This window comes from Triturus cristatus, chromosome 11 (assembly GCF_964204655.1).
Source record: "Triturus cristatus chromosome 11, aTriCri1.1, whole genome shotgun sequence".
In the NCBI taxonomy this organism is placed as follows: domain Eukaryota; kingdom Metazoa; phylum Chordata; class Amphibia; order Caudata; family Salamandridae; genus Triturus; species Triturus cristatus.
The window spans coordinates 857,737,078-857,758,704 of NC_140594.1; the positions used below are offsets into that span (position 1 = coordinate 857,737,078).

The window sequence follows — 21,627 nt, forward strand, 5'->3', positions numbered from 1 at the left end:
TGCCTTCCACAATGCTGGCTCCATCTCCTGTGGGGCGTCTAATGTTTCTGCCCTGCACTGTGAAAGGAAAGGAGGAGTCTGGTAAACAGAGTGCTCAGGAACTGGTTTGGACTGGGCAAAGGCCCCTCTGCCTTCAGAGGACAAAGGATTTCTGGGTATAAATATTGGGACCCTGATCCCAAGAATTTAGATCACTTTGGGAAAACAAGAAGAACCTCTGCTGAGGGAGGAACCAGAAGAAGCTGAGGAGGAAACTATCCCTGAAACTGGGGGATTGGCCTGCAGTGGTTGCCTTACTGCCAAAGAGAGGAGAAAGGAACTTTGTGTGTACGTTTGCTCATGATGAAGGATCTCCAAGGGCTTGGAAAAGAGCTTGCCTCCTGCTGAAGTCTCAGGAACAACAGACTTCACCCCCCAGCTCCCCAGAGTTCTTTGGAAGTGCCTGCTGCTGTTGTTGGGCCTTCTGAGGGACTGCGTGTCGCAAGGAGCTGAAAGCGCGACTCAAGAAGGAGAAGCATGCCGCCATCGGAGCTACTGTCATCGCATCTCGTAAAGGGTGTCGGCGCTGCAGCATCGCATCGAGCGGAAGTGTCTCGCATCATCCAGGAAGTGTCTCGCAACGCTGAAGAAGCGTGTCGCCATCACAGCCATCGTAGCTGACGCATTGCACCGCATCAAGAGAAGAGTCTCCAATCGAGGAAGAAGCGCGTCGCCATCGCAGCCATCGTAGTTGTCGCATTGCACCGCATCAAGAAAAGCGCCTCGCATCCACGGAGAAGCGTGCCGCCGTCGGAGCTACTGTCGTCGCATCTCGTAAAGGGTGTCGCCGCTGCAGCATCGCATCGAGCGGAAGCGTCTCGCATCATCCAGGAAGTGTCTCGCAACGCTGAAGAAGCGTGTCGCCATCGCAGCCATCGTAGCTGACGCATTGCACCGCATCAAGATAAGAGTCTCGCATCGAGGCAGAAGCGTGTCGCCATCGCAGCCATCATAGTTGTCGCATTGCACCGCATCAAGAAAAGCGCCTCGCATCCACGGAGAAGCGTGCCGCCGTCGGAGCTGCTGTCGTCGCATGATGCATCGCGTAAAGGGGTGTCGCCGCTGCAACATTGCATCGAGCGGAAGCATCTCGCAAACGTCGGAGAAGAGTGTTGCTGCCAAGGCCGCTGTCGTCGCATCGCGTAAAGGGTGTCGCCACTGCAGCTGACGCATCGAGTCGAGTCTTCTCGCAACATCGGAAAAGCGTGCCGCATCTGGAAGATCTTCACGTCTTTATTTCTTTGCACCAAAAACTTCATCGGATCAACATCATTGCAACACTTTTGTTGCCCTGCGTGTCGCATCTAAAAGGTACATTGACTTAAAGTGTCGCATTTAAGAACTTAAGAGAACTAAGCAAAATCCTACCATCTAAAGTAACAGTATTGTGTGTTTTTGTCGTTTAATGGTCTTGTGGTAAATGTATATAAAGAATACTTATTTTTGATATAAAACCTGTGTAGTGTCCATCTGTAGTGTTGTCACTTGATTACTGTATGTGTTCACAAATGCTTTACACACTGCCTCTGAGATAAGCCTGTCTGCTCGTGCCAAGCTACCAAGGGGGTGAGCAGGGGTTATTTTAGGAGTGTACCCCCTTACCCTGACTAGAGGAGAGGTTCCCTATTTGTCACAACCTGTGCCAACTAGAGACCCCCAAGTCTAACAATTTCTTATTAATCACCGTGGGATTCTCACAAATGGCATCTAGTTTAAACTGCATTAAGGATCTACGAACGTGATGCCACCAGGGCATCCCAGACAGAACAGGATAACGGGCTACCTCCACTATGGCCTCCAGATAGTTGTAAGCAAATTGTTTTCTCTGAAGGCAAACCCAGTAAAATTATTATAGTTAGGATAATTATATCAGAAATAGAATTAATGTCCAGTTCCAAATATAGTGCTGCTAAATTTTTACCCTGCCCTAACATCAATATTGCCCTCACAAACCTGTTTTCAATGTTCTGTATTCTATAAAAGAATCACCCTCTATGTGCTAAGTGAAACCCATCAAATCATTAGGCACAGTGGACTGCGATAATGTCAACTATGGAGAATGAGGTCCTGTAGTCATGTTTAATCAAGAACCCTTGGGATGCAACAAAATGTGTTGGTTGTATTTTAGATGTCAATGGATCAATCAAATAAATAATGTTTGGTTGAACATTGACTGCGATCTCGTTCATAATCATGTCAAATACAAGAAGCATGAAGTCATTTACTAAGACTTTTATAACAACAATGTCATGAGGTTGACTATTCCAGTAGAGTTGAATGCGGCTTAGTGTTGGCAAAGATTTTGACAACAGGAGATCTTCCTTAAAAGGCTTTGACACTGACCGCTGGACAGGTGATTCAATGTCAACCTTTAATTTCATTGTAGCTTGGCTTAGAAACAGATGCAATGGGGTCTGAAGCCAATGGCATCAAAATAACCTCGAAACAAGAATGTCTAAGGGCCTATGAAACTGAAGTACTATCTGCAATGGTGGGCTATACCAAGATGACCAGACCAGGAGCTAAGAAACATCGGATAATGAGGCAGAATCTTTGTTCCTGATAGTGGGAAATCTCTTGGCCTTGATGGATTTAAGCAAGAACTCACCATTTGTAAGATGATAAACTGGAAGTATTATTTTGCAACCCTACAAGAGCCACTTTGTCACTCTTCCAGCTTGTCTCTTGTTTACTGTAAGCTCTATGACATGGCCCTGGGCAGACTTCCTGTATCTATTTATTAAACATGTTTCCGAAAAAATGCTTCAAAACAAGAGCAGAGTTTTTCCGAACGGATCCCTAAAACTGGTCAGGAAATGTAATAAATCACCAGAACCAAAGCAACGTAGCTAGGAAACCTTGCAGTGGTTGGGTTAAAAAGAAAAACAGACTCCAATAATCTCTAAATGTACAAATAAGGGACCTATGAAAACCGACAGAAGGTGAGAAAAACACAGCAGCAGTGTCAAGGGGAGCGACCCTCCCTAAAAGATGGTGAAAACGTGAAAAATGTGCGATATTGAATGATCCATTTTAATAGTGTCCATATCTGGCATTTCTTCCTGAAATGGTTTAACAAATGAATGCTCAGTGTTCCTGCAGTTTATTCCATTATGAAACCTATCCAGTTGCCAGGCCATTAGAAGACCTATTAGAGACTGGGTTTTAGTGAAACTAGCCGTCACCTGGACATCATACATTAAGGTGCATATGTATCAAACGATTTTGTATTCGCAAACGCTGCGAATCGCAAAAAAACAGCATTTGCAAATACAAAATCGCAAAACGCGATGTATGTGACATTTTCGCATCGCATTATTAAGAAATCGCAAATTTTGCGATTCCTTAATTTTGCGTAAGCATTTAAGGAATCGCAAATTGCGATTCCTTAAATGCTATGTAACACGCACCCAAGTTGTGCGAATTCTCCTTAAGAAATCGCAAATTACCACCAACTTCAAGTTGGTGGTAATTTGCGATTTCTTTGAAAAATGCAATTTTTGGCATTTTTCAAAGTGCCATGTGGCGCACATACATGCCCTTAGGGCATGTATGTGCGCCATATGCGCACACATGTTCATTTCAGGGGTGCATCAGGGTGTCATCATGACACCCTTGCACCTTTGAAATTATTCGCAATTTGCGATTAGCAAATTGCAATTCGCAATTTGAGAATTACTTCCCATTCATTCCTATGGGCCTCCTGGCCCATAGGAATGAATGGGAAGGTATTCCTTAATTGCGATTTCGCAATTTGCTAATCACAATTAAGGAATATTAAGAATTCGCAAAATATGTGCGAATTTTTAAATAGATCCCGTTTTGCAATTTGTCAAATAGCGATTCTCAAAAAATCGCTATTTCAGAATCGCAAATACGGTTTTTGATACATATGCCCCTAAGCCTCAAAGGGCCAGTGGCAAATCAGACCGTGGGATGTTGTATACTGACATCACAGCTTTTGAGGATATTTAAACCTAGGAAGACACCACAAAAAGCATTAAAGGACACAGGCCTAGACCTGAGGTGTAGCCACTTGGTTGTTAAGTGAGCAAGTCACACAAGAGAAGTAGAAGTATAGTTAAAATTTATAGAATCCTGAAGCCAGAGAAACTGATTGGAATTTGTGCCGCTAGATGGGTGCTGTAAGCTGGCACTGCTAACATAGAAGTAATATCACGGCAGAAATACCCACACCAGAAAAGACATCACATAGTGATGCCAGGGGCGAGCATGAGGTTAAAACTCAAAAGGGAATGGAGCCAGAGTTGCCATTTACTGGCACTAAAAGGAAAGTATGGGTCTTCATGACAAATGAGACTCATCACCACAGACACCATACATAAACTACAGATATAAACATATCATGTAAACACCAGCAAATTAAATTATAACAAGGCAGGTCATAAACATATTGCAGCAATCAAACTTTGAGTGCATGTTTATATGACCCATTCACTGCCTGGCTTGGATGGCGCTGTCCCCTGCGCCCATCTGAAGAGCACCCGCACAGATCAGACACAATGTCCAGCAAAATGGATGTGTCTGAAGTCACCTTGACCCTCTAGAATCCACCGCACAGCTTAGTGACATACACAATACTGGCAAATCCAGATAATCCTCTCTAAAACAGAACCAGAATTTTACCATCATACTAACTCATCAATTGGGTGTAGCACTACAACTAGAGCAAAGAAGGTGCACTGGTGCCACAGAGACCACATAAGGCTTAACTGTTTACACCAGACCAAGGGATCAGTTCAGATTTGCATATATTTTTGTCCAATAGGTGAGTTATTCACCAATGTATATCTACCCAACACTTACAGAGTCAATGTCCCCTGGAATGTGTGGCAAGTGGTACTGAAGACTGGCACTAGAGCAATACTATGATCAGAATTAAACCCAGGTTTACAGATGCCTACACCAGCACCCTCCTGCACCTTGGCATTGGGGCAGGTGGTGCTAGTGTTCAGTGCCCATCACCAGAGCAAGAGTGTCAGGAGGGCAGTGTGGCTGAACCATCAGACTGGGTAACACCTTTATTCCTTGGTTTGTGTAGTAACACTAGGGCTGCACTGTCAGAGTCAATAAGCTCAAAAGGTAAGTAGTCATTATTTGCATTAGTGCCAACATCTTGAAGGTCAGTGAGGCAGAAGGACCCAGAGAGTCCACCCATCAATGGCCCCTGGCAGAGAGCAGACACAGAGGACAGAATGGATGAGAACATCATCTCAAAGCACAGTGCTAAAGCCGGGGTGGGGCACAAGGCTGAACTACAGCTAATCAGGTACCCCTAGAGGACAGGTTAAAAGCTGAGAAGACAGCAGCAGGTCCTTGGAGAATCACCTGTGCCCACTTACCAGCTTAAAGTCTGTAGTGCTTATTTCGCGCAGCGTGCGCAGCAGGATGTCTACCCACTCCTTCTCACCAAGGGTGTCCTCTTGAGTACCAATCACATAGATATCATGCTCGATGTAGTCAGCACTGTCATCTCGTGTCTTTCCTTGACCCTTAGAGAGGAACCAAGAGGTGACCTTCTTAGGGGGCTGGGCATCACCTAAAGTGGAAGTAAACAATACCCCCAAAGCAGTGAAACTGTCACAGTGGAGAACACATGATGGCACACATCTCCTCACTCATAATTAAATGAAAATATAACCATCCATCTGAAATGCATACATCCATAATAATAATTAAAACAAATTAAAAACTACCTTTATTTCAATCAAATTATATTTCTTACTTATGTGAGAGTGTCCATTACCCATTTCTTCAGAAACATTATTAACTTCATATCAGTGTAAGAATAAATCTTATTTCTTGTATGCTTTAGCACGTGTCTCCACAAGTCACAGAGAAGACAGAGTTAAGGTTGTGAGACAGACATCCTATTGTCACACTATGGTTTCTGATAACACATTCTTTCTAAAAAATAAACGTGACCATACTTAAATCGTTACTGCCTTCTCTTCGGCACACATTCCAGTATCATGTGCACACTGCTTGTGTAGTGACGTCATCAATGTATATTCCTCTACAGATGTGAGGATATATCTTGAACGTCCTTCTTATTACTAGTATTGAAATTTGTATATAAGAAAAGCATAAAGATTTTAATATTGGTTGGATGAAGTGCGGGATGATATTGTGGTGGTTTGAAGACCACAGTAGACCATAGTAGACCATACACTAATGTTAATTTAAAACAGAAAAACAGCACACCGGAAATGGAAGACAGGCTGTTCTTATGCTATATTGCAACACAAAGAGATAATGGCATTTTGAAGAAGGACAAAAACAGGGACAACATCAACTCCTATAGGCCAATAAGCCTTCTCAACGCTGATTATAACATTTTCACAATGCTCCTCACCAATAGGCTCAATAAAATTGTGGGATCAATAATCCACGGGATCAATGTGGTTTTGTAGCTGGTAGACAACTCTCCTCGAATGCAATTTGTTTTATAGAAGCTTTGGACTATTTTATTAAGAATAATACAGAGGCGCAGGTGTGGTTTTTAGATGCTGCGAAAGCTTTTGATTTGGTGTCCTGGGAGTGTGTTTTTTAAATTCTTGCTAGATTTGGGTTTTCGGAAAGTTTTATACATATAGTGAAAAGTCTGTGTAAGGATTCGATGGCACGAATAATAATCAATTCTAGAAATGTAGGCAGTTGTAGAATAAGTAGGGGTACAAGGCAGGGGTGTCCCCTATCTCCATTTCTCTTTGCCTTATTCATAGAGCCCCCGGCAATTGCGATCAGGCAAAAAGCACTACAAACTGCACCTATTCAAGTCATGACTAATATAAAACGCTACGCTGACTATATTGTTTTATTTATTTTTTAAACCTGGGGAGAACATCCAAAAGGAAATATTGGGGATGTTTTCAGGATTCAAAGCACTGGGTGGCTATAAAATAAATAATGTCAAGGTAGAAATGTTGTAATTGCTCAGGTGAGACACTGCAACCAAGTTATCAGTTATTATGTAACTCCAGGCCCAAGAGGTATTTAGGGATCTATGTGTTGGAAAGTGTGGATGAACTATATACATTAAATTATGTCCGTTTAGTGCAAAAAGTTAAGCATTTATTAGCGAAATGGAATCAACTTCCAATTTCAATAATTGGTCGAGTGGCACTTTTACAAATGACAATTTTACCACTATTTAATTTTTCATTTTCAGCAATCCCATGTGCACTACGAACGTCCTTTTTTTAAAGAACTAGATGGTCTATTCTCATCGCTCCTATGGGCCAACAAGGTACCAAGATTAGCACTAGCCACTTTAAGCTACCTAAACGAGGAGGGAGGGTTAGCTCTCCCAAACCTGAGGGAATATTACTACACAAAGTTTGCACACAATAAGCACAGAATCCATAACCATTTTAATTCGCCAGATATGGACAATTTTTGTATGATTAAAATAATGAATGAATACAAAATCTCAGATCCTATGAGGATAGTGAAGAACCCTATGTAATTACGTTACAAGGTTCTCCAGTCATTTCTAAAACAAAAGGCCCAACTGTCAAAGTATTATAGAATTCCTTGGATAAATGGCTCTACATGTTTGACCGATTTATGTGCCGGAGAAGACAGGCTGTTGCAAACTGGCGTAGTAAAGAAGTGGGAGGAAAACGGGTACAGACATGTGGGAGGCTTTCTCAACTCAGATTCCTGGAAAAAATGGCGAGAGATATAGACCGGGCTGCTCCACTCTATAGATATGCTTAAGCGGTCGTTTATCCAAATCAAGTACTTTTTAGAAAATATTGACTCAACAGAGCTAAGAGCAAGATCACAACTAAGTGAGGCGCTACTAGAAACATCAAATAAGCGATCAATAAGCAGCTGGGTGAATTTTTTTAATGAAAATGAGACCTCTACTGTCTATGAAAAAGCCTGAGACAAATGGCAGGAGAAAAAAGACCTCCATATCCCTAGAGTGGTCTGGAATAGAATTAACAAATTCAATGCCACAATAATAAGAGGCACCAATTTTAGGAGAATGCAATTCTACACAAAATGGTTAATATACAGGACTCCATAATTTCTCCATAATATATACCCCCAGGTTGAGGATAGGTATTTCCTTTGCTCCGAAGAGGGAGGAGGTACCTAGACTCATATTGTTTGGGATTGCCTAAAGATCAAGCAACTATGGGACGAGATTGGGAAATTCCTTAGAACGATTATAGGTCAAGCATTAACTATCGACAAGTATATTGCAATTCTGGGGTGTTCACCAAACATAACGACAAATAAAACACAAGAGCAATGTTTATTTATATCAGGTCCTGTGGCAAGATCATTAATTCTCCATAATCAGCGAGTTAACACTGTACCCACTTTCCATGCCAGGCAGGCTAAACGTCACAAAAATAAAGAACTGGAGAGACGCTACGCCCTGTGGTCAGGAGCACTTATAAAATTTGAGAAACGTTGGCAGCCCATAGGAAACTAGTCAGAGAATTAGATAAGATGAAATGTTAAAGGGAAATTGTGCAACATGTGGCTTTTTTTATTAGACTTGCTTTTATGTACTTTCAAATGGCATTATCCATATTGATGTGATTTAAGGATGGACCATGTTTGTATAAATGTGTCAACCAAAATTGAATTTGAACACTGTAGGCACTTTATTTTGTACATGTACAACTGTGAATGGAACTCTCAATAAAAAATAATAAAAAAACAAAAAAGACAAACAGAAAATGGACGGAATGTTGAACATTGTCAAACATTCACCCCCAGTCACAGATCTCGGTTTAATCCATTGTTATTTTGCTCACCACGCCATTCCAGTTTGGACCCAGCCAAATGAAAATCAGCCTTGACCCTGTTTCCCAAGGGAACAGTCCAGCCCGAACTGCCAGGCCAGGTCTTCCGTGGACCATAAAACAAGCATCTTGGGACCGGTTTTGGGACATCACCCCTCTTTAGCCAGGCTAGCTTGAAACCAGTGGCGTTGCGAGCATGTGACACAAATCTGGGCATACCGCAGCACTTAAAGGGAAGCCTAGTAGAAAGTATTGCACTTTCTATATTTTTGTGGGTTTATTCATCAAAACTTTTCTGATTGTGCAGAAGGGAAAACAAATCGTGCTATAAATGGAGGGACTCAAGTGTTTGGCGGGTCTGGGTGATGTAAGTGATAAGACCAGAGAATCTCAAGAATCAAGCTTCAAAAAGTCAGATTTATTGTATGAATGGAGCTTCCCAAGAATGTGGTATGCCTGGTCACTCACTAGTCCCAAAAGTTTGTTTTCTCCAAGTCAGAGTTGTATATATGATTGAACGTTACAAAGTCCCTGGTGTCTTTTAAGCTGTGTTATTACTACAGGGACCAAAATAGTATCTGGTATTTTCAGGTAATACTGTTGTTATGTCTGCATAATTCCCATCAGTGATGTAGCTATATATCATTATAGTGTGGGCCTACAGAATAGTTTCTACAAGTCTGTTGCCTTTTCGAAGCTGTGATTGGATTGTTGAGCACTGAGCACAAGGTATGCTGTATGAGGAAGTCGTTCATACCCATATTCCACGTCCCGATGAAGATTGTGAGCATGTCTGGCTCTGGCTGGCCCGAATGCTTGTTTTTCATCTGCTGTAGAAGCTGGCAAAAGCCCTCCCTCTTCTGTGGGCGAAAATATGGACAGCATGTGAGCAATGATTGCTTCAGTATTGTATGTAACTAAAGAGATTAGCTCTTCTTCATACATCTGTGTTTGGTTGTTCTCTCAAACAGACAGCCCACCTGACCTTTGGATACTGTCCTACCCTCCACTAGCTTTTTACCACAGAATATTCCCCATACACATACTCATCTCTATTCCCCATGCTCTGTAAAATGTACCACCTCTAATCCAACCACTTTGAAAATGGTGCATAAGGGAGAGATGTCATCCCTGCCCACCCTCAACTCTTGAAACAGAGCATCTTTGACTTGTTTGCTCTCATATGGACACTGACCACATTCTATCATCTTGGTTGAAAATGTGCCACTGCTTTCTCCTTTTTATCCCTTATTAGTTGCCTCATACCTCCTACTATGCTTTTCCCCAACACATTTCACACAATCATAGTGCTTCTTAAAGACACCCTAGGCTTCCATATCTGTCCACTGGGATCTTAATCCCACACACCTTTGATGACCCACGACCTAGGATAGACCTGTTTTCACTTATCATTCCCATCTTGGTAGCGGATTCTGGCTCTGACTTTGACCTGTGATATCCCAGCACACATAGTGGGACCCCCTCACATCTCGTGACAAGGTGTCAATGGGGCCACACAAATATTACAACGGTGTAACTCACTTCCCAAAAATGATATTCAATGAAACACACCTTAGTGTCTGAGAACACATACTCCTTCCGCTGGGTTTTTTCCTTCTCCGTCTCAAGCACAATCACCAACTTATTAGGGAACTTTTGGGACTTGATAAGCTGTCGGACTAAACAGAGACAAATATTAGCTTATGAAGCACTAAATCTCCCTCACAACTGTGAGGTCTACATCCTCTCACTGTGAACTCCACTGATCCAATCGTGCACTGGCACCCAGTATACAGGCGTTTTCATTGCTAGCACAAAAGAGACAGACACATGCGTCATTAAAAAAACACCCAGCAGTCACTACAGAAGAACACCTCACTAATGCCACAGGGTTGTAATAAAAGCAGACACCGTGGAACAATGGATTTGGTCGTAACATTGCAACAGGGCTGACATAACAAGGGATCTGGACATAACACTGAAAGATAAACAGCAGCTCAGCAAGTAACTGGAATTTAACACTGCACCAGATCTGGCATAACAAGGGGTATGGGCTAAACACTGCAATATATGCATCAAAATAAGAGCTATGGACCTCACATTGCAAGGCATACAGCATAACACAAGATGGACACTTAATACTCTGACAGTAAAATAAGGAAAATGGGACCAATGCACACATGTATTTATTAATATGTGAAGTAATGCTCCTAGAGTATTAATGCCTTTGTTAATTGGCCCTTCAACCTCCAAAATGTGAGGGAGTATGCATATACAATGACTACAACTAGAATGGACTGTGCCCGCTGCACTTTTACTAAAAGGGAGTTGAACATTCGAAGTCAATTCACAAAGGCATTTATGAATACATGAAATAGCACTCCTGAAGTATGTCTTAACGTATTTATAAATGGTTTTGTTACTCAACCCCATAGACTTTTCACTGCAATAGATACAGCATAACAAGGGATATGGGCATAGCAATGAAATAGATAAAGCAAAATAAAGGAGTCAAAGACAACATAACAAAGAAACATGTGGAAGCGCTAATACAACCAGCATCAGACACAGCATTTGTAGTGACAAGATTTTATGACTATGGCAGATGTGCAGTCCTGGTGATATGATGTGCCTCACTTACAGCCATGTCCACGTAAATAAGCTAGCATGGCTACTTACTCTTTTTGTTGTCATACGATTTATCATCAGGGCCATCCTTGGACTTCTTAATAAAAAGTTTCCCAATTTCTACATCCACCTTGAGGATGATTTTTGTTGAAATCCCCAAAGAATCTGGCTTCACCTACAGGAAGAAGGAAACACCTACTTTTATTGCCTGTAGTGACAGGCATGTGGTTGCATTATACCGATGCACTATAATACTGAGATGTGTCTGCAGCACCTCTTCAACATCTCTGGCAATATCTGCACCACTTCGGCTGTATCAGAGAACCATGTTTTTATATTAAAGCACAGAGACATGGCTGCACTACCCTTGTATTACAGCACAGAGAGGTGCCTGCTCCACCTCATCTATAGTACATTACTAAGATACATATTTTTAATGCTGTCTACTGACAAGCATTGGCTGTCTCCTAAGCTCATGTCATCAATACACACAAATGCAAAAATGGTATGATTTGGGTTAACCTACGTCAGACATTGCTTGTTTCAAGCATTTTTCAATTTTTGAAATACCCAGCAGGGGCAACAGCTATTCTGTTTGTAGTAGTGACTGAAAAAGAAGTCTTGATGCAAAGTGAAACTAGATTGCGCTTGGACAGTGTAGCATCTGAAGCCCGAGTCTTCTCATTTTTTTTTAAAGTAGAAGTCACACTGTCCATGCCTTTGTCCTGTTCTCTCACATCTTTGGAACATTTCATTTTGTGGGAACAAATAGCAGCTGAAACAAAGGAAATAAGCACCACTGTGTGATCCTCCACCAGGGCATCATAGGAGTGCAACTCAAACCTGACTTGTTTGCTTTCCAGACACTGCACATTAAGGGCTATTCATTAGTGCTTGTGCATATGGGAGGCTTCAACATACCGAACACTGGCAAAGACCTCACAAGCCCTTGGTTGCATTTTAAATACAAGTTCACTAACAATCAGTTTTAGAAGACAAAAACATATTTGTACTATATTTGTGCTTATGTTGAAATTATGAATATCGATTCGAATATATGTTACAATGTATAGCAATTTTCTCTTGAGAATGACATTTGAAAGCCACTTCCACTTTAAGGGTGTTGCTTTCAACAAAATAATGGTTAAAAAGCATTTGATAAGAAAAAAACACACTACGGTGCTCAATTGCTTAACCATTTACCTTTATCCTGTACATATATTTTGGGACCGCGGAATCTCTCACTGCCACACAAGATGCAACAGAATCAAGGAAAATAACATATCCATCTTCCTCTTCATGAAGATATTATGTACACCAAGTTGTTGTGCTAATTGGAAGACCCCTGCAATCAGTAGTGGCTGGTATTTGAAGGTAGTGGGGGAGTAGAGAATGAAAACATTTAAATACACAATTACCTGTCTGCCGCCCGCCGTTGCCGCGCCTCCTTCTCTCGGTCCTCTTACCCGCTTCCAGGGCAGAAAGCAGGATGCACCTGGCTCCCAGCCTCCCTATAGCCAATCAGAACGCTGCAATGCAGCACTGTGATTGGTCTGAGCACCGTGGTTCTGCACTCAGCCAGAGAATGGGAGGCTGGGCATGTTCTCAATGCAGGCTGTAATGCAGCTTGCATGGAGAACATGCAAAGTGCCCATGACGGTTTGGCCGGCCCGGGCCGGCCGGCCAAAGTCTCATGTGCACTTGGAGTGGGCAAACCACACCTCCCCTGCCTTGCTCTATGAGCAGAGCAGCCCCGCCCCAACCCATCTGAGCAAGGGGAAAAATAAAGTGTTAATAACAATGAGTTATTATAAATTTATTTTTACCTTTTTCGATCTGCTCAGTGGGGAAACACTCCTTTCGCCTCAGTGGAGGAGCCACAGCAATAGAGTGTGTCAATCCTGTATGCTTGTTAAACCAAAAAAACATTTGACATATCCTATCTAGCACATCAAATGCTAAAGGTTTTTCTCTATTCTACTTTGATCCTCAAGGATTTTTGCTTGTGCAGAAGGACTGTGAGTATGCAGATTTCACACAAAGAATTTTAGGCATGAGAATGCCTGATGCTGCATTTCAGTACATTGTGTTGTATGAAGCGTCAAGCCATAGTTCAGGTTAGAAGCCTTATCTGTTCACCATGAAACGTTATGCCAGATTCCTTAGAAGTGATTTGTTTATAATGAAAAGTTATAACAAAGCGAGTAGGCCTTACATACTTATTGTGAAAAGCATGTACACAGAGCAATAGACCTTATAGGGTGGATTGTTAATACAGTGTGCTGAAGCCTGTAGGCAGGCATTTTCTTACATGGAATCTGACAGCTTACCATATTAGGCAAGTGTTTTGGTGTTGGTGGCCCACCTGAACAAACCTTGGAGATAGTGGATTTGCACTATGACAATCCTTCTTGTGCTCTATTAGGAGGGATTTTATATTGTTTTGACAACTGTATTTTGTACATACTTTTAGTTTATTAGGTTACACCTGATAGTTGCCTTGTGGGAAGGCTTAAGACCAACACAGTAGGCCTGAGTTGGTAATGGTGACAAGCCAACAATAAAGTTTTAGGCCTGAATCTTTATAATGTAAAGTTATGATAAAGTCAGTAGGCGTGACATATTGACTGTGAAAAGGGTAGATTGTTATTTCTCTGTACTAAATCCTACAGACAGGTATTTTATCACGACATGTCACAGATTACCTTTGTAGGGAAAGATTTTGGTGTTGGTTAATACCTCTGATAAACCCTAGGTGTAGAAGATTTGCGCTGTAATAATTCTCGCTAGACTCTAGTCTTATATGTCTGCCGCAATCTTGTAATAAACAAATCATTAATAATATATACCTGTTTATATGTTTTGTCTGCTGAATAAACACAAATCTCTGAATCTCAATCAGAAGTTACTCATCATTTTCACTGGGAACGGTGAAAATATCTTGTGTGTGTGTGTGTGTATATATATATATATATATATATATATATATATATATATATATATATATATATATATTTTCCGCTCCAAAGGAAATTAGGACCAGCACTCACAGGAAAGGGCAACCTTTCATTAGATTACTCGTGCACTTTCTCACAACAGATGCGTTTCGGCAGAATGCCTTTCTCAATGTTGGCGGCTGCTATTTTTCCACTTTTTAAAATATATATCCAGCTTAGTTACGTCATATTAAGGCCTTTGTCATCAAAGTCAACATCAGCGCCATCTTATCACATGCAAATTCATATATCCTGTAGCTAGACATTTTGAGTCTTACCATCAAAGCAACAGAAATTTGCTACTTTTTTTTTGTTTAGATCAAGTACCCCAAGAGATAAGAGGAGGTAACAGAGAGCTGAAGCTGAGGAGGCTAAAATCTAGATATATAATAGATCTACAAACAAAAACTCCTATGGGTCTAAACAGCAGTGAGGAACTGGGGGTTCACTTATAAAATCTATATAAGGATTGGTAACATGAATCATGTAATAAAGAAATGAAATGCCCATACAAGGCGAGATATTGAAATCAAGCAGAGAGTTCCCTTAGGATAGGGGGTTGGTATCTGCGGGATCGTAAATATATGAGTTATTGGAGGGATTACCCACGTAGGGTATGATCAGGTTAATCAGATAGAACTCACAGCTATTTGCTAATGTCGGACAAAAAAATATAGCCGATAAAGGAAGGAACTTCTTGTGAATGAGAATTTAAAGAAAATACAATGTGAAGGAAAACTAGCAGTTAAATCATGATTTTCAGGTGAGTAAATAGAATATGAAATGAAAATATTCTCTCATTCTGCTGTAACATTTATGAATTTGCATGTGATACAATGGCGCTGATGTTTGACTTTGAAGACAAAGTCCTTTTTCACTGTCCTAAATATGATGTAACTAAGCTGGATATATATAAAAAAAGCGAAAAAATCGTTGCCGCCAACATTGAGGCATTCTATTGAAACGTGCCTCTTGTGAGAAAGTGCATGAGTAATCTAATAAAAGTGTACCCTTTCCCTGGAGAGCCGTTTGTAATTTCTTTGGGAGCGAAAATAAAAGTGTGAGTACACCCTTGCAGGACCTGGCACCCTCCTGCGAGTGCGGAAGCTGTGGTGTAACGGAGCGTTAATATACAAATATATATATATATATTCGCTACTTATTTCATTTGCAGTGCACCACATCACACATGGCCACTTCCCCTAAATCAGGAGATCTCTGTGGAATGCAGTTGCCCAAGATGGCCAACACGGTTCTAAATGTGCCGGCCATGCTGGAACTTGAAAACAGTGTTAGACTACTTACCACACTCTGCAAGATGGACACCTGCTATGTGTTGTATTGTTATTGCAAGATAATGTCTGCTTTGTTTAGGCAGCATATTTTCTTTTTTCTTCTAGCATTTTTTTTATTTATCTTGCATATGTTGCTGAATGTGAATGTGTATGTGTTTTATTGTGGTTGTGTCAGAGGATGAATGCAACAATGAGTCAGTGGATTGATGAATGGGTGCACAAATGCAAAGATGATTGACATAGTGCATGTATGATGTCTTATCGAGTGCCTAAACCCATCAATGACACAAAAGGCATTTTTATTCAAAAGCTGGACCTATTGGCATTGCCAATGCTTGTTAAAATTCCAAGGCATTTAAGTAACATTGTAGCTGTTTGCGATTAGAGTGCTTGGCTAAGTGGCAATTTATTTTTTCCTACATCACAAATAATAGCATTTTTAATGCTGGCAAAGCCATGTTGAAGCTTTATTTTTCCCTTTTTCTCTGTGCAGAATTTGCATGATATATACAATAAAACAATGTACGATTCTGCAGCTAGCCAAAGCCAGCCTTATTGGCTTTACCAATGCTTGTTTTCCTTTGTCATGGAATCGGAAGCAAAATCTGTTTAATCACAGCTGTTTCACTACCTTGTGTCGTGCAGAAAAAAAGAATTGGCCGATGCCTAGAGATACATTATCTCCACCACGTTATAATGCGCAGCCCATACCGAATTACCTTTCCCATATCACTGCACAAATGTCTCCACTACCTCGGTCATATTAAATTCACTTGCACAACCTAGCATACAGGCGTATTTACCTCAAATGTTATTGGAGGGATGAGGGATCGCCGTGTCTTAATTTCTGTTCCTTCAACCAACATTTTCTTTATCTGCAGAAGAAAGCAAATGCTTGGAAGAAGATTGATAGAAACATTTGTGATTTAAAAGAAGGTAAGTGAAGACAAGGATCCACCAAACCTGCCGCGAATACCTGATAAGCATCTCAGGGGCCAACATGGCCTTATAAATAAGCTGCATATTCTCCAACTGTAAACACCGAAATTCAAAACCTCACTAGTGTGGAAGCATTGACCAAGAGGAGCATCAACTAACTTATTGCACTTTCTCCCTCCCAAAATACCATCTTCAACCAATTTTCTTTCATTAAAAAGTCTCTTCTGAAGTTACCTTAAGTGTGTCTGGTATCAGAATGTAGAAAAGTTTTGTGGGCCTATATTTTTGTGCATTAATAGCAACGTATAATATGCAATTTCGTGCATGATTCTACATACTTAGGGGCCGATTCCGATCTCGTTCGGAAAGCAAACCGAACGACTCGTGTCCAGAATGCTTTCCGTACAACAAGTGTCAGGGGAGTCTGACCGAACACGTACGATACATTTGAATACATCCGATTGTGATTCGGTCAGACTCCTATTGACTTCAATGGGAGACTGTGTACCGTATGCGTACACAGGCTCACATTGACAAAAGGGGTGGTTGGGGATCATCATGCACCCTGTGGCAGGCACCCCATTGTGCCTGCTACACTGTGCATGGTCTGAAAGGGGGGAACCATGGGTACCCCACGGGCACGATTCGGAGGGCCCCGGGTTTAGGAGTACCTGCTAAGTGCCCCCAAAGACCGATTCCAGATGCCTTTTCGATCCAGGCAAAAGACTCATAAAGGCTATTTGAATCATTCATCTTACCTGCTCACTTGGAAAACCTACTCCATAGAGCTGTACGATTCGGCTCTGGAGGGCTCTATCTCTCCGTATGCCTTCTGGAACCGGTTCGGTCAGAGCTAATGCTTTCCAAGCATCGTACTTGCTCGTTCGGAACTGGGAAGCGAGACGGTCAGGAACAAGGGCTCCAGATTGGTTTAGGCAATTACAAATCTGATTCGGAGCCCTTCCGAACAAGATAAGATTCGGCCCCATAGACTGAATTAACATAATTACAATTGAGACAAACGTCCTCTGATGAGTAGAAGCTTGTTTATTGACATGTTAATTAGGCCACATTTCTGTGTAAAACTACAATTTGAACAAGATGAGTCATCTCTGTCACTCACTCATGTGGAGCAGCGTATTTTTGGCTCCATTCTTATATGTTATAAATAAGCAGTATATACGTACACTTAGCACACATCCTTTTTGCATCCTACTGATATAATGTAAACTATTGCACTTGACCTCACTATTGAAGTGCATTAACTGTAGGATTGGAGACTCAAACATATACACTGGGTGCCTTAACCATATTAACTGATACATGCTTCTTAGAAAGCTAATGAAAACCGTCCTCACTATTAAAGTGTATTTACTTTAGAAACAAGAAAAACGTATGCAATGTATGCACTGTTTCAAGTTGCATTTATAATGTCATTCTTAGTCACATTTATACACATGTATTCAGTTGTGGTTGAATGTGCACCATTTATTTAATGCATTAAATTGCCATGACTAGGCCCATATTTCTTTCTGCATAAAATATAGTTTTCAATTTTCTGCTTGTATGTCTTTTCCTTGCAGGCATATTCACATGGTTTGTTAGTTGAGAATGGATACAACGCTGTACTAGTGATAGAGAGAAATAGCCTGAGAAGAAGAGTTTGACAAAGAACACGGGGAGCCAGAGATTTAACTGACAGTTTCTATTCAGTAATGTTGCAAGGAGTCCCAGGTGACCAAAGACGATGTCGTTCTCAGGAGTGGCCTGGGAGAATTTGTTAATGTTTGAGCTCATAACGTGAGAATGGAAAGAACAATGGAACCCCTGATGGCGTGAATAAGGGGTGTACTCAGAAGATTTATGTAGCAATAATTGGTGTTCTCACAGATCGTTGTTGGCCACTTTCCTTTGGATTTTGAGAGGTTTAGAACTCTATGCTTCTCCTTTGGCTCTATTCTAAGTGTGGTTCAGGCTAACACTTATATTTCAATCCCAAGAAGACTCTTGACTGAGCTTCTGAAATTCTGACACCTTCCAGCACTTCCTCCGACTTTCTTATTTTCCTGAATTTCTCTGATATTTGGGATAATTTTAGGGTCAAACCATCCTCTTGGTTTGGTCTTTGAATTTGATGGTTTTGGACTATACTCATGTACAGAAGAGAGAATCGGAAAGACTTCTCTGAGCATCAGATTCTGTTAATAATTTTCCGTATTGCTGTAGCTGAACTTCTTGTCTGCCTTATTCTGGTACATCTGAACTTCTTAAAGAGGTTGGTTTATCCAGTTGTTATTCTGTATCTTTACAGCTTGGAATTGAGATTAATTAATCTTAATTTGACTATTACTTTGTAATAAACGTTCTTAACTATAGTGACTGATTCCTGGTCCTTTTTGTGGAGCCAAATGGGCTGCAATGTGAAGGAGAATGTGTTATTAAATGCTAACTCCCTTAACCTCTCAGTCGGCGAAAAAGGTCTATCGGACAACAAGTGGTAAGAGAATTGGCCCATCGGTGGATCAACTGGGAGATCGTCGGATGGTTTGTCACTGAAGTGAGGGAGTTAGGGTGTTCCATTCAGAAATTACCCAGACCCAGTCCAAACCCCTAAAGCCCATGGTTCATTACAGTCCTCCAGAGTGAATGATTAATGGAGTTCAAGCAGTTCGGAATCAAGTTGTAGTAGCGAAGGTGTGAGTATTAACAGGGTTGCATGTTGCAATTACTTAGCTTAGCTTAGCTTGCAGTGTTTTGCAGTGCTTATGTGGTGTTATCTGGAGATGTTTTAAGTTGTTTTGTGAATGTGGCACTTCATGCAGAGAAGTTGAATTGGTTATTAGGTCTGACGTGGTCTAAGATCCCAGGATGATAAATGAATTATTAGTGTAGAGGACACTGGGTGTAGTTGTTGTGTTGTGGTGCTAGTTGTATGACGACATAGACAGCACTATTGAGACAGGGACTTTATCTTTGTGTGATTGTGAGGCGTGGTTGGTACTGTGAATCTCAGTGTACAGGGAGGAACTCTATCAATCCGGGTGAGTTGTGATGGCAGAACAAAGAATTGTGGGTGAAAAATCATTTCCTCGTTTAAACAGTAAGTCATTTCTGGATTTTATATATTTTTGATTGAAAATGTAATTCTTTAAAGCACTACGAAGTCTAATGAGGGGAGAGGCGACTGTACCTGTTAGAAAGGGAGACGAGGCACCACCAGAAGAAACGACAGGTCATTATATGGCAATAATTGTGGGTCTTCATATGTGTTTTTGCCTTAGACGATGGCATAAGATTACTGAGAAAGCTGGTCCTTTGACATTTCCATGTAATGGGCCATTTAATTTGAGAATCATTTAACATTTGAGGAGGACGTTGTATGACATGAAACTGCCTCCCAGACCTACGCAATAGGAAACACTTAATGCATTGGGACATACAGCCCACTTTAGACACAGAACAAGATTTCAAGGCAGGGTCAAAAAATCCATACACACTTGTGTGGATGCTGGATGGGATGCAGATCAAAAAACATAGAGAACTAACATGATAGAGTGAGCTAGACTGCACCCTACATTAACTAATGAGGAAGAAGGGAAAGGTAAACGAAAGGATAAGAAAAGGAAAAAAAGAAGGAGACAGATGAGGGGGAGAATGCAGCTGAGGATAGTGATACAGATTCATTTGAGAAATCTATAAACAAATTATTGTTAACCCGTCCACTATCATACAATGTGATCCAAGCTAGAGGAATGAGTAATGCACATACCAGTGAGAATTTTGATGTGCCTAGGGCACCAGTAGATGTAAATTCTAATTCACCTGGAGAGAGTTCAGGGATTACAGCCCCTCCACAATCATCTGCTCTAAATGCCCCAGATGCATTGACCGTTCCTGTTATAATTGGTCTTATAGTTCCTTTATATATACCTGGATTAGCAGGAAATACTACACATACTTTGGCCGTTCCTACCAGAATGGATAACTCAAGTAGTAATTCTATGGGCTTGACAACAAGACCATTTCCTTAAATTCCATTGGATTCGACACAAGTAAATACTCTATGTGCTGTGAGTGCAGATCCATCATTAAGTCAGACAGGGTTTTTCCCTGATGCAAGGTTTTCCCAAAGGTCGCCACCTTTTTCCATGACCAAAACAAATGTGTCTACAAGTGTTAATAACAGTACCCCCAGGACAGCAATACCTAAGGGTTCGCTAAGTTCTGATATGTCTCTTTTGAACTCAGCACCTATTGAGAATCATGGTTCTTTTAGCAGAGAGATGATTTTTAATACGGTGGTAGAACAACCTGGTCTTACTGCCCGAGAACTCAATGATTGGTTCAAAGTTATAGACACCCCAACTGTTAGTGGTAATCCTGGACCAAATCGAAGGAATATTCAAGCCTCAGAGAGGGAAAATACATTAACGTGGCCAAACTGAAACTAGAATAGGATGAAATGATATTTGGAAATCTTGACATATCCCAATTAAATGCCTATCAGGATGATTAGCTTTTCTTCATGTGTGAAGATATTACTAGATGTGCTGGACAGGCTCAATAAAAGTTATCTGGGATTGGCCCACACATATGAAATTGACTGACAGAGATCCAAAGCCTTGCAGAGGAGTTACAGTTTAAGCTTTATTGACTGTGAACTCACTTAAATGAGACCATCAAGAATGAAATTACAGATAAGGGAAGTGTCCATGTACCTTGGAGCAGAAGTGATCTTCCATCATTCACAAATGATTTTCTGAAATTCAGAGAAAACCCAGTGGAACGAAACTGACAAGTTGACCGGTTTGTGAAGATCTCAAAGGTTATGTGGATAGATTTGAATACCTTGTTTGAAATTGTGGTTCCAGGTGACTTGTATGTTGAATGCAAAATAACTGGGGAGTGGCCAAAGAGGTCGATGAGACATCCCATAACAAA

The 21,627-nt window shown here is 41.1% G+C and overlaps 1 protein-coding gene across 4 annotated transcripts in view; it reads right to left on the reverse strand.

Annotated features, from left to right (window-relative positions):
- Positions 1-21,627, reverse strand: part of INPP5D (inositol polyphosphate-5-phosphatase D) — a 660,212-nt gene that overhangs the window by 345,267 nt on the left and 293,318 nt on the right. For all 4 annotated transcript variants that reach the window (XM_085634688.1, XM_085634689.1, XM_085634687.1 and 1 more), the window contains exons 8-12: positions 16,551-16,622; positions 11,508-11,631; positions 10,401-10,507; positions 9,586-9,688; positions 5,403-5,599 (exon numbers count right to left, since the gene is read on the reverse strand). In XM_085634688.1, coding sequence (XP_085490814.1) covers positions 5,403-5,599; positions 9,586-9,688; positions 10,401-10,507; positions 11,508-11,631; positions 16,551-16,622 — 603 coding nt within the window. The remainder of the gene's footprint in view (positions 1-5,402; positions 5,600-9,585; positions 9,689-10,400; positions 10,508-11,507; positions 11,632-16,550; positions 16,623-21,627) is intronic.